The 14157-nt window shown below is 43.3% G+C and overlaps 1 protein-coding gene across 1 annotated transcript in view; it reads right to left on the bottom strand.

Moving 5' to 3' along the window:
• LOC126095615 (mucin-5AC-like) overlaps window positions 1-14157 on the bottom strand; it is a 161988-nt gene that overhangs the window by 42270 nt on the left and 105561 nt on the right. Inside the window, exon 9 of the mRNA XM_049910383.1 lies at window positions 9893-10093. Within this exon, the coding sequence (XP_049766340.1) occupies window positions 9893-10093 (201 nt within the window). The remainder of the gene's footprint in view (window positions 1-9892; window positions 10094-14157) is intronic.

Genomic DNA, 14157 nt, shown 5'->3' with positions numbered 1-14157 from the left:
GAATGGGGTCACACAGTTGTGCGTTTACCCACGTGTCACTGTCAGTTTAGCCCCACTGAATTAAGGCTACTGATAAGGCTACGTAGGAGAAAAAAAAATCCAATGTAACAATCACTGAATCGCTTATGCATGAGGAATATGCAACATCCAACCTGTAGCGTGGGCAGAGTCTGTGCGGTATGCTGAAAAGCTTCAGCAAGAATAATTTGACAGGGAAGTGATGATGGATATAGGTCTTGAACCTGTCATCGTAAATTTACAATCAGATTGTTTCGAAACATATTGAAATAGAATCTGTATAGGGAAATAGAATTTGGAACAAAGTAATAATATTTTTAGTTTTAAAGAATCGTGGTTTAAAAATGTGTTTGCTAACATATGAGTTGCGTATATAATAATGAGAACTTCCTAGCCTTTTTGATTAGGACTTTGTAACCTTTGAATTATGCAGACTATAATGTTCAACATATTGCCCAAGGAGAAATTAAGCTTCCCTCACCATGCTGAATGCTCTAATAACATGCGAGAATGCAGTTGGATAAATACGTGAAAAGTTCGATATTTCCACATGCAAACCCCAGCCATTTCCAAGGCATGATCTGAATAAGGCCGTAAAATGACAGTAACTGTTACTTGTCGAGGTATCGGTGGTTTTCGATGTTATCGGTCATCATTCCCTGCAGTTATTCGCAGATGATACTTAACTTTTTGCTTGATCAATGGATTATAAATGCGGTCTCTGACTGTAATGTCGAACGAGTTAGTTTACACTCATAATGCTCGTTAACAGCGATAAATATGACAACTTATCATCTTTACGATAGTCTTTAACTAGTCTTTTCTACCACTAATTCTTTTTTATGCTCAGTGATTACACTCAACTATACTCAGACACATCAACACCCACAACTTATACATATTTTTAAAAATCCTATTGCGCAGCAGTACTAGAGCAGCAAATATTATGATTTCGGTATGTGCTTGAAGTTAATTTTGTTGTGTATTAAATTTTTACTTATAATGCAGCTCGCATCGCAATAAACGATAATTATTACAAGGGTTTCAGTGATCTTGTCGTTAGACAATTGTCGTTTTGAGAAAAACTGTACTTCACTCCTTCAGAAAGCTGTGTCAGCTGTTCTCGCCTCCAGACTTCACGCAGAGTAAATCTGTTGAGCAGTGGACGCAACATTGTCACACCGTGAATTAGTATCTCTCTCATGACGACTGATCGAAATTGGTTTTAATATTTAATAATTCCCTCTCACAGATTTGAACATATAATACGATGTACCGTAGGCAAATGAACCTGGCTGTTGTCCGCAGCAACGCTGTTCGGCAACGTTGGCTTTGTTTGCCCGCCCTCTGCTGCCGCGCATGCGCAGTTCTCATCCCTTCACTACTCCGCCTCTATACGCGGACGCGCTGTCTTACTAAGTGCCACGAGCTTTAGTCCGGAATATTTTGCCAGTGTAGAGGTCATCATGACACTTTTTCAGTTACGCGCCACCTGTCCTGTGGATACACATAACGTATCTTTAATGTTGCGATCTCCATTGCATCTGCACCGTCATGCAGTAGATCATTGGTGATTCCTCCACCTTTAGGGGAAGTTTCCCATCCCAAGTATAAGAGAGTGCCGTTGACCCCTGTCTGCTCCCCCCCCCCCCCCCACACACACACACTTTTTTACATTTCGATCCGCTGAACAAGGAAGACCTCTAATGCCGGAAGGCTTTGGCCGCCACTTCTGGTGATATTTATCCGAAATTTAAGCTGTGGTGATGTTAAAACTCGGGACCGAGGACGTTTCGATGACTAATGAACGACGCTACTTCCAGACAGTTTCACTTCAATACCGAGAACAAGGTACTCCCCACTTCCTCTATTGCCAGGTCGATCTATTGTAACGTCTAGTCATTAAGTCCACATTTCTTAGGGGTGTTCGGATTCTTATGATCCTGTAGTGCATGAGTACCACGTGCCTCTGAACTGCCAAAGCTTCACAGGCAAGGACGCCAGAGTGTGCGATGGAATCGATAGGAATGTGTACGACTGCAGTTTTCGCTTCGGCCGTCCACGCGAAAAGGCGAGGCGACGGCGGCATTGGTGATGAGTCTAATACCTTTCCAGAGGCTTAGAGAGGGCGTGCCTGCTGTTTAAAGGGACGCTTAACCAACCGAAAGGAGTAGCACATCCCATTCCGACGAGGCTTGCCTCATCGGAGGCTCCATCCGACCCTCAAAGCGGACCGGTGTGGCCGAGCGGTTCTAGGCGCTTCAGCCTGGTTCGAATCCTGCCTAGGGCATGGATGTATGTGACGTCCTTAGGTTAGTTAGGTTTAAGTAGTTCTAGGTTCTAGGGGACTGATGACCTCAAATGTTAAGTCCCATAGTGCTCACAGCCACTGGAACCATTTTTTCGATCCTCCAACGAAGATGAGACGGCCTGCAATTACGAACATGGATGTGGATTCTGAAATTTGTTTGTCACGCAGATGACACTCCTCCTGCGTGGCGCCATTACTCCACCGTACCCGAGGAACATGGAAGAAACAAGAGGGAAGTCGCTCCAGGACAGAGGCCCAACCCACCAGCATGAAGCCGTGACCAATCGCGGTCGCAGTATCGACGATAGACGGCAAGAAGAGACGGTGACGGACGCGAGCGTGATGGGGCGCTCGTGGACGCATATTGTGGCCATAAGCGTCGCACGCCGCAACTCCGCTAAAGCTGTCGAAGGGGCAGAAGATGGCTGGACAGCGCGCTTTTTTTACAGGATCATTTAGTAGTCGCGAAAGCGTTACGGAGATGATAGACAAACTCCAGTGGAAGACTCTGCAATAGAGACGCTCAGTAGCTCGGTACGGGCTTTTGTTAAAGTTTCGAGAACATACCTTCACCGAAGAGTCAAGCTGTATATTGCTCCCTCCTACGTATATCTCGCGAAGAGACCATGAGGACAAAATCAGAGAGATTAGAGCCCACACAGAAGCGTACCGACAATCCTTCTTTCCACGAACAGTACGATACTGGAATAGAAGGGAGAACCGATAGAGGTACTCAAGGTACCCTCCGCCACACACCGTCAGGTGGCTTGCGGAGTATGGATGTAGATGTAGATGTAGAACTACACAAATCAATAAAATTTTGCATCACCTCGGTTCCCAGAACTTCTGAAGATAGACGTTAACTGTGGATATTGCATCACATACACAATCCCTTTGACTGTTCAGAGATGTCACTAAACCCGCCCAAAGATTTAAACAGTCATTCACCTTTAGACGGAGGTGGTCCGACAGCCGATCAGTTCGTCATTCCACCACGAAGGAGGTACACGGCTCATGTCGTCTGTAGTTCAACCATGCCTAGACGGCCAATACCGTGGTTCGATGGGGTCCGCAATGTTACTTTGAGCCAGCAAGGTCTCTCAACAAGGAACGTATCCAGTCATCGCGGAGTGAACCAAAGCGATGCTGTTCCGACATGGAGGATATACAGAAGGACAGGAACTGTCTATGACATGCCTTGCTCAGCCCACCCAAGAGCTACTACTGCAGTGGATGACCGCTACCTACTGATTATGACTCGCAGGAACCCTGACAGCAACGCCACCATGTTGAATAATGCTTTTCGTGCAGCCACAGGACGTCGCGTTACGACTCAAACTGTGCGCAATAGACTACATGATGCGCAACTTCACTCCCGACGTCCAAGGCCAGGTCGATCTTTGCAACCACGACACCATGCAGCGCGGTACAGCATGCTGAATGGACAGTCCAGGATAGGAACCACGTTCTCTTCACCAATGAGTGTCGCATAAGCTTTCAACCAGACAATCGTCGGAAACGGGTTTGGAGGCAACCCAGTCAGACTGAACGCCTTAGACAGACCATCTAGCAAGTGCAGCAAGGTGGAGGTTCCCTGCTGCTTTAGGATGGAATTATATGGGGCCGACTAACGCCGCTTGGTGGTCATGGAAGGAGCCGTAAGAGCTGTACGATACTTGAATGCCATCCTCCGACCGATAGCGCAACCCTGTCAACAGCATATTGGCGAGGCTTTCGTCTTTGTGGACGACAATTCGAGCCCCCATCGTGCGCAACTTGTGAATGACTTCCTTTAGTATAAGACATGGCTTGAATAGAGTGGCCAGCATGTTCTTCAGACATGAACCCTTTCGAACATGCCTGGGATAGACTGAAAGGGGTGTTTATGGACGACTGACCCGCCAACCACTCTGAGTGATGTATGTCGAATACCCGTTGAGGATTGGGACAATCAGGACCAAGAGTGCCTTGATGAACTTATGGATAGTACGCTACTACGAATGAGACATGCATCAATGCAAGAGGACATGCTACTGGGTATTACAGATACCGGTATGTACAGCAATCTGGACCACCGCGTCTGTAGGTCTCGTTGTATGGTGCTACAACATGCAATGTGTGGTTTTCACGAGCAATAAATTGGGAATAGGTATTGTTTATGTTGATCTGTACTATTTTGTCTACTGGTTCCGTAACTCTCGGAACCGAGGTGATGCCAAACTTTTCTTGATGTGTGTAAATGAATTAAAATCGTCAGAAGACCTGGACGGGTTGCGTTAGGACTTTCAAACTGCTCGGTTGGCCGCGGGGCATGATGGGAAATGGTATCCTCTGTACAGATTCGTTCAGCGACGAAGCCCACTTTCTTTGGATGGGTTTGTGAATAGCCAAAACTGGGGCATCTGGGGAACTGAGAATCCGCATTTCGCTATCGAGAAGTCCCTTCACTCTTAACGGGTGACTGTGTCGTGTGTATTGTGCAGACACGGAATAATCGGTGCAATACTCTTTGATGGTACGGTGACTACCGAACGGTACGTGGAGGATTAGAAGATGATTTGATCCCCATTATCCAAAGTGATCCTGATTTCGGCAAGATGTGGTTCTTGCAAGACGGAGCTCGATCCTTCCGAAGCAGGAAAGTGTTTGATGTCGTGGACGAGCACATTGGGATCTCAATCTTGGTCTGGGGTACGAAGAGAGCATTGGTATGGGCCTCGGGTGGCCGCCATATGCTCCGGATCTGAATGCGACTCCTTTCTGGGGGGCTGTAATAAAGACAAGGTGTACAGCAATAAACCCAAGACCATCACAGAAATAAAAACAGCCATTCAGGAGGTCATCGATAGCACTTCAGACGGTCATTCAGAATTTTGCTATTCGTCTGCGCCACATCATCGCCAATGATGGCAGGCATTTCGAATACGTCCTAACCTAAATCAGGATATCTGCAGTGACGTTTACATGTTGAATAAAGTGTGTGCATGCCGTAGTTTGTCACTAATTTACGTTTTATTCATATAGTTCAATAACTGCTACCTTGTATGTGTACCAGATCGTCGATATTTATAGCCCGCATGCAGTTTTACCGGAAGAAAATCGTGTATGGCTCCTGTTCAAATGATCAAATGGCTCTGAGCACTATGGGACTTAACAGCTGAGGTCATCAGTCCCCTAGAACTTAGAACTACTTAAACCTAACTAACCTAAGGACATCATACACATCCATGCCCGAGGCAGTATTCGAACCTGCGACCGTAGCGGTCGAACGGTTCCAGACTGAAGCGCCCAGAACCGCTCGGCCACAATCCGGCCGGCTATGGCTCCTGTCTCCTATCTTGTCGCCTTGATCATCTCAATCAAATATGAAAATAGTCTATATACTGAATGGTTAAACAGGACCAACAGACGCAATTATATAAGGATTCAAGTAGGAATCGATTAAATTTAAAATTTTATGACTTAATGACTGAACAGTTCCTTTCTACCAAAATAACAGTGCCTTTAAACAGAATTGATTTGAGTGACATTTTCCCTCTGACAGATTCTTCACAGTGACATGGAAATGAAGATGTCATTAACGGTGTATATCTGATTACTAAGTTGAAGGATGCAGATAATTAGGTTCAGTCGGACGCCAAGATCATGTAACAAAGTAATAAAAAAATAATAAATTATCATGGCCTTGTTTTTCCTGCATTTGGCAGATATCACGCGTCCCACTATAGGAGGGGCTATGCCAGAAAGACACTGGAGTTTCTTTAGGTGTGTAAGTTTTAAACAACCCGTGATAATGCGACAGGCCTCATTAAATGTGACATATATGTTCCTGTCATGGCTGGACTTGTGCCATGACGAACATAAACATTCATCAATGGAGTAACACGTCACTCGCGCGTGTAGTTCACAGGGCATGGATGCGCTCCGCCTTTGGTACCTGTATATTTCCGCCCTATGTTGATTATGGCAGACACTTTCTGAGTCATATTTAGACAGTGTGTGTTATATAGAAGCGTACAGTCCAGAGCAACTCCCAGTTGGACAGCGTTCCAGAGCAATTCCTTGTGAGATAATCTGAAGGGTTTTAGCTACTCAAACATTTTTTTGATGTTACTGATACATTTTTAAAATTGAAACGAAACCTGTACAACAGAAACACAGCTGTATTGTGCATCCAAACAAGAAATAATAATTTACAAATGAAAGCCACTACTCTCAAAATCGTGCTGACTACTTATTAAGAAGGTGTACGAAGGGTATAACTGTTTTATTACCTGGAAATAAAACTTCTCCAAACATGTTTCCGCCACGTACCCATGGTCTAGAGGTAGCGTCTTTGATTTAATAAGCAAAACGTCCTCGGTCCCCGGTTCGGATCCAGCCAGCATTGGCGGCCGAAGACTTCCGGCATAAGATGTCACCCTCGTTCTGCCAACGGCTTTGTCAAAGAAGGCGGAGGAGCGGACGGAGGATCAGGGCACTCTCTTGTCCTAGGGGAAGTAGTGATCAACGGTATGAGGATGCAGAAGGCAACGGAAACCACTGCGTTACAGACACGTAACGAGTATCCGCAGGACATCTGGCCTGTAATTGAAGAAGTGTCATGATGATCTCTCCATGGCAAAATATTCCAGAATAGTCCCCCATTCTGGTCTCCGGGAGGGGACTGCCAATGGGGAGGTTACCATGAGTAAAAGATTGAATAATCGACGGAACGGTAACGTTATACGAGTCGGGGCGTGGAATGTCAGATGCTTGAAAGTGGTAGGGAAGCAAAAAAAAAATCTAAAAATGGACATGTAAAGATATAGTATGGGTCAGTGAAGTGAAATGGAAAGAAGACAAGGATTTCTTGTCAGATGAGAATAGGGTAATATCAACAGCAGTAGAAAGTGGTACAAAGTGAGTAGGATTCTTTATGAATAGGAAGGCAGGCCAGAGAGTGTCTTACTGTGAACTTTAAAGTAATATGGTTGTTCTTATCAGAACTGACAGCAGACCATTGCCAACAACGATAGTTTAGGTATACATGCCGACGTCGCAAGCAGAAAATGAAGAGGTAGATAAAGAATATGTGGGTTTTGAAAGGGTAATACTGTACGTAAGAGAGATAAAAATCTAATAGTCATTGGAGACTGGAATGCAATTGTAGGGGAAGGAGGAGAAGAAAAGTCTGCAGGAGGATATGGACTTAGGTCGTGGATGAGAGAAGAGAAATGCGAATTGAATTCCGTAATTAATTTCAGCTAGTAAGAGTGAATACCCTGTTCAAGAATCACAAGTGGAGGATAAATACTTGGAAAACGCCGAAAACGCCGGTTGGTCTGTTTACACGGGAAGATTTCAGTTAGATTACATCATGGTCTGACAGAGATTCCGAAATCAGATACTGAATTGTAAGACGCACCCTGGAGCAGATATTGACTCAGATCACAATGTAATAGTAATGAAGAGTAGGCCGAGGCTTAAGAAATTTGTCAGTAAGAATCAATCAAAAGAAGTGGGATACGGAAGTACGAAGGAATGACGAGATACGCGTAAAGTTCTCTAAGGATATAGATACAGAGATAAGGAATAGCTCAGTAGGCAGTATAGTTGAAGAGGAATGGACATCTCTAAAAAGGGCCATCACCGAAGTTGCAAAGAAACACATAGGTAGAAAGAAGGTAACTGCGAAGAAACTATGGGTAACAGAAGAAATACTTCAGTTGATCGATCAAAGGAGGAAGTACAAAAATCTTGCGGCAAACATAGGAGTACTGAAATACAAGTCACTGAGGAATGAAATAAATAGTGCAGGAAAGCTAAGACAACATGGCTGTATGAAAAATGTGAAGAAATTGAGAAAGGAATGATTGTCATCAGTACAGAGTAAGGCATACAGCACAGTCAAAACAGCTTTCGGTGATATTAAAAGCAAGGGTTGTAACATTAAGAGTGCAACGCGAATTCTACTGCTAAATGAAAAGGAGAGAGCCGATAGGAGGAAAGAATACATTGAAATCCATGCTGAATGTATGAGTTGGGAGACATACAATCTGACTTTCTGAAAAGCATTATCCACACATTTCCGAAGACGTCAAGAGCTGACAAGTGCGAGAAATATCGCTCAGTCAGCTTCACAGCTATCGCATCCAAGTTGCTTACAATAATGATATACAGAAGAATGCAAAGAAAATTGATTACGCGCTAGATGATGATCAGTTTACCTTTAGGTAAAAAAAAAGCACGAGGGAGTCTGACTGATAATGGAAGCAAGACTAAAGACAACTCAAGACACGTTCATAGGATTTGTCGACCTAGAAAAAGCGTTCGACAGTGTGAAATGGTGGAAGATGTTCGAAATTCGGAAAAAAATAGGGGTAAGCTATAGGGAGAGACGGGCCATATACATTATGTACAACAGCCAAGAGGGAATAACAAGAGTGGATGATCAATAACTAAGTGTTAGTATTGAGAAGAGTGCAATACAAGGATGTAGCCTTCCACTCCTACTGTTCAATTTGTACATCGAAGAAGCCATGAGGGAAATAAAAGAAAGCGTCAGGACAGGAATTAAAATTCAAAGTGAAAGGATATCAATGCTACGATTCGCTGATGACGTTACTGTCTTGAGTGAAAGTGAAGAATAATTACTTGATCTGCTGAACGGAATGAACAGTCTAATGAGTACACAGAATGGATTGAGAGTAAATCGAAGAAACACGAAGGTAATGAGAAGTAGTAGAAATGAGAATATCGAGAAACTTAACATCAAGATTGATGGTCATGAAGTAGAGGAAGTTAAGGAATTGACCTACCTTGGCAGTAAAATAACCATTGACGGACGGAGCAAGGAGAACATCATATTCAGACTAGCACTGGCAGAAAGGCTATTCCTAGCCAAGAGGAGTCTACTAGTATCAAACGTAGACCTCAATTAGAGGAAGAAAATTCTGAGAACCTATGTCTGGAGTACAGCGATGTATGGTAGTGAAACATGTTCTGCGGGAAAATTGGAAAAGGAGTTAATCGAAGCATTTGAGATGTGGTGTTACAGACAAATGTTGAAAATTAGGTGGACTGATAAGGTAAGGAATGATGAGGTTCTGCGCAGAATTGGGGAGGAAAGGAATATGGGGAAAACAATGGTTAGGAGAAGAGACAGGATGATAGGACATCTGTTAAGACATGAGGGAATGACTTACATGGTACTAGTGGGAGATGTAAAGGGTAAAAACTGTAAAGGAAGACAGAGATTAGAATACATCCAGCAAATAATTGAGGACGTAGGTTGCAAATGCTACTCTGAGATGAAGAGATTGGAAGACGAGATTGATGACCCATGACCCAAAAAAAAGTTTCCAGTAATTCACTTTGAATGTCGATTTCTGTTATTACACAATAGATAAAGAGCTTGCTTAGTTGGCCGGTGGGTAGGAATTTGTTGAATGTCAGATGTATTGTGATAGTGTGAACAATATGAGCAATGTTGGTAGCAATCACTTAAATTTGAATAACTATTGCGAAAATCTGGTTTTCTGTCATATTTGCTTCGTTTGATGAAATGGTTGCTATACATACCTCGTTGCTTTAAGAGTAGTTCGAGGACTCCAGCAATAGCTGCTTCAAGAAGAGCATGTGGATATGGTGTTACCGGCTTTGATGGCGGCGGTTTTGTGACAGATGCTGGTGAAATTTCTTGCAAGTTGTCTGATGCTGGCGCCGGTGTCAGTGACGATACAGAGGGTGATTCGGTTTCTGGTAACAGTTCTGGCGTTGAATCTGAAATTTTAATAATTATTATATGCATTGATAATTTATAGGATAAAACGCAAATTATAAATTGAAAACGAGGAATCTTAGTATCATCATCTACGTAGAAAGTCACTTACAGTCATGTAGGTAAAGTACAAAGAGTAGTTACGAAACAAGGTATAACATTTGTAGAAGACATAAAATGATATAAATTACAAATGGCACGAATGAAGAAGCAGTTTCCATGAACTATATAGCTGTATATACGACTTCAGAGTGTTGGATAGCTTTTTTCTTTTGTGTAAGGTTGGCAGCACCAGCAGAGGAAGGTACATATTATGTGTCTGAGGGGGGGGGGGGGGGGATGCGGAAAGCATTGGAAAACATTGCAGCCGTCGTTGTAGTACGGAAACGGAGCGATTAATCTAACGTCGCAAAGGGCATAATCATTAGTCTCAGGGCCAAAGGTGGAAGCATTTCCTAAACGGCTAAGTTTGTAAACTGTTCACGTCTCACTATAGTGAAAGTAGCACTGGCGTCTACGCAACGCTGGTGCACCATGGGAAATAGATATCAGCGATGATCGACGGCTGCCAAGATGTATACAAATGAATAGAGGTGTAGCTGTTGAGAAACATTCCTCTCAGATGAACCGAGGGGTTACGAGCGTTTAGCGAACGTTACTGCATATGGGACTCTGCAGATGGTTGTTCTTGCACCCCTGCTGACTGCGGTTCATCGTCGACGAAGACAGGAATTTGCACGCTAGTACCGGAAATGGTCGTCCACTGAGTGGCAACAGGTCTTTTTTTATTTTTTTTCTCAGAAGAATCACATTTTCTCCTCCATCGGGGTGAAACGTCTGAAAGAAAACCCCTGCAACAATTGTCGGAAGCATCCAAGTCGGAGGAGGGAGCGTTATGGTTTGGGGAACGTTTCCGCGGCGTTCCCAGGGTGATCTCGTTATTTTCGAAGGCACATTGGATCAACAGAAGTATGCATGTATCCTTGCGGATCATGATCGTCCCTAAACGCAGTCTATTTTCCTCAGCACGATGGCATCTACCAGTAGGACAATGTAATGTATGACACGCCTCGCAGTGTGCAGGCGTGTTTCTAAAAGCACCAGGTCGAGTTCAGTGTACTCGCCTGACCGCTATACTCCCCGTATTTAAACTTAATCAGGAATCTGTGGGATCACCACAAGTGGGCTGTTCCCGCCAAGGATCCTCAGTCGAGAGAGAATTAGCGCAGCTGGCCTCAGCAATAAGAGTCGGTATGGCTCCACATCCCTGCTGATATATTTAAGAACGACAATGACTGTCTTCCTGCACGTCTTGCAGCAGTCAACACCGCAAAATGCGGCAGTTCAGGCTTTTGAAAAGTGGTCACATTAATGTGACTGGACAGTGTAAAATTATCTCGAAGCAGTTTAATGGAGTTGTAGTAAAGAGAGGCTCTGCAGCGCAAACTATACGTTTCGAAAAATACGAACTGTTTTCTACTATGAATCAAAGAATTACTTCGAAAATAAATTAAAAGTAATTGAAGGAATTGCTTAGAGCGATGATTATAGGTCTACCCTTAATTTGTAACATACTAGAAAAGAGAGACAGAGGACAACAGCAACCGTGTATTCTCCGCAGAAGACACTAAATCACACAGACGATAAACAAGACTCAAATAATCTACCTAGATTGGACATCATAGTTATTGCCAGCAAACTAAAATCCAGGAAATATACACCATCTTTCTACACTATGTGCAGACTTACCCATATTCCGTTCAACAGTAAAGATAATAACCCACCTTTAGAATAAGTTAGAGTGAAATTTATAGGATTTTCAGGATTCATGTAGCAAATTATACGTAGATCAATCAGGCACGGCTGTAACTAGTACGCTGATTGAACGTGAAAGAAGTGGGAGGCCGAAAATGAAAAATTCCACTGTTTCTGAACGTGCTGTGAGCGAATCTCTTTCTTAGGGTATCAAATGTTGGTTTCTCCATAGAGATAATAAAGGCAGAAAACTCACATTACTTGAAATTGTGGCTATCAATAACCATTACTCACTAATCCTGACTAAATCCGCAGTCATCAGATACAATCTTTTATTGATAGTTGCTGCTGTAGCAGCAGCCAATTAACATTTTACTGATCGTAAGATAATGCGCTTGTTGTAAACAGCACCGAGCGAGGTGGCGCAGTGGCTAGCACACTGGACTCGCATTCGGGAGAACGACGATAGAATCCCGCGTCGGGCCATCCTGATTTACGTTATCCGTTATTTCCCTAAATCGCTCCAGGCAAATACCGGTATCGTTCCTTTGAAAGGGCACGTCCGTCTTCCTTCTCTGTCCTTCCCTAATCCGATGAGACCCATGACCTCACTTTTTGGTCTCTCTCCCCCAAACAATCCAATCCAATCGTAAACAGTATAACAGTTCGCCACGTCTCCTGCCGACTTCCACTACCCCATTTACTTGTCCTCCACATTCACCAGTTATTTTGTCAGTATAACATAGCAGTATGTGTCAGTATTCACTTGTGTTGGGTGGTTTGGACTGCACATTCTTATGTACTTTCAGTCTTTACGTAAAATGTAGCAATGTAATAATTATATATTTATAACATCTCTGTGTAATTCATAATGCTTGTTTCCGTATTGATGTATAGTCCTTAAAGGTCATACACCTTTAGGACACCAAGCTTTGTACAACCACAAACTATCGTTAATGTTGTGTGCGCTGTCTGCTTGGTCTTGAGTTGTCTAAGGATGGCGTAAAAACTCGTGAACAAGCAAATGAATTGTAATTCAATTTAATTCTGGAACACCTACACGGGGTATTAAAATTTTAATATGTGTATGTTCCTCAGAGTACCGACAGAATATTAGGTAGATATGCCACCCTTGCACTTTAGTTTATTTCCTCCACCGTATTGCGAATGAATGAATACAGGTAACTTCCAGGAGCCAACAGGCATAGGAAGACATCTTAGTTTCAAGTACTATCCGCTTCGTACGTTTTAGTTATATTTTCACTTGTTCCGTCGTCATCATCAAGATACTGTTGTGTTAGCAGGCAGGCGTCTCCATTTCAGCCTTTCCACCACTTTCTTCTCAAGGATGCAGTATGTGCTGCCATCAAGCGCGTTGTCCGTGACCAGAAATCTCTTCATCTTTCGGTTCATCTCCCTTCCTATACACAACCTTAGGACTTTTTGTCCGCACCTTCTTTGTTGATTTACGTCCTATCCCGTTCATTTTACATCTCTTTACAACGCTGAGGAATTCTTTCTGAAGTTTAACTCTTCATAGCATTTGTTCTGTTTTCACCGAATACGCCCAGCTTATACATTCTGTTCCCCAGAAAGTACACATCTCAAAAGTCTACAGCCTTGCTCCGTCTTTCTTCCTCGTTGTGTTTGCTACAGCAATAACCAGGAGGGCACTCCGTACAAAACAATGTTTTCCTCATATATTCGACCTTGTTTACTTGAACATTATTGAGCCACAATGGGGCACTGTATTCTGCAGCAGACTGCACCTCACTCATAGGTGGTAATCGTAGTGAAAAGGGGTCCCTTTATTGTTCTACAAAGTATTTTACACAACTATGCACCGCATCCGAAGTTTCGGAGCGATATGTGTTGTATGTTGTCTATAGTTTAAAGTTCTGCTCATATGCACACGGTCATAGTATGGAAATACGGTGTAGTGAAAACTTAATCAGCGTTTGTGTTTGACTGTTATGTAACGTGCGAACATATGGCCTACGTCTTGGTAGAGCTAGAGTGAAGTATCCACTCACGAAAGTATGTGCAACAGTCAGCGTTATCACTTGTCTTGAGTGATTATTCATTGTGTTGATGTCAGCAACGCTTTTACCGTCACATATGTGAACTGCCCGAGGCTTGTGTAAACACAGCCTTACACTGACCTTTGTGCCCTGCTCTACGAGAAATTAAAAGACCACAAAATATTAATCAAGATTTCTTCCACTGTTCGTGAATGTACATGCAAGTAGTCACTTTCAGCAGGACAACGCTACACTACTCCTGCCTCCCGATACTGCCTCGGTTCTAACCA

The sequence above is a fragment of the Schistocerca cancellata genome, chromosome 8 (assembly GCF_023864275.1).
Source record: "Schistocerca cancellata isolate TAMUIC-IGC-003103 chromosome 8, iqSchCanc2.1, whole genome shotgun sequence".
NCBI classification, from domain to species: Eukaryota; Metazoa; Arthropoda; class Insecta; order Orthoptera; family Acrididae; genus Schistocerca; species Schistocerca cancellata.
The sequence above is the reverse complement of the archived record's forward strand: the minus strand, read 5'-3'. Positions and strand labels throughout refer to the sequence as shown.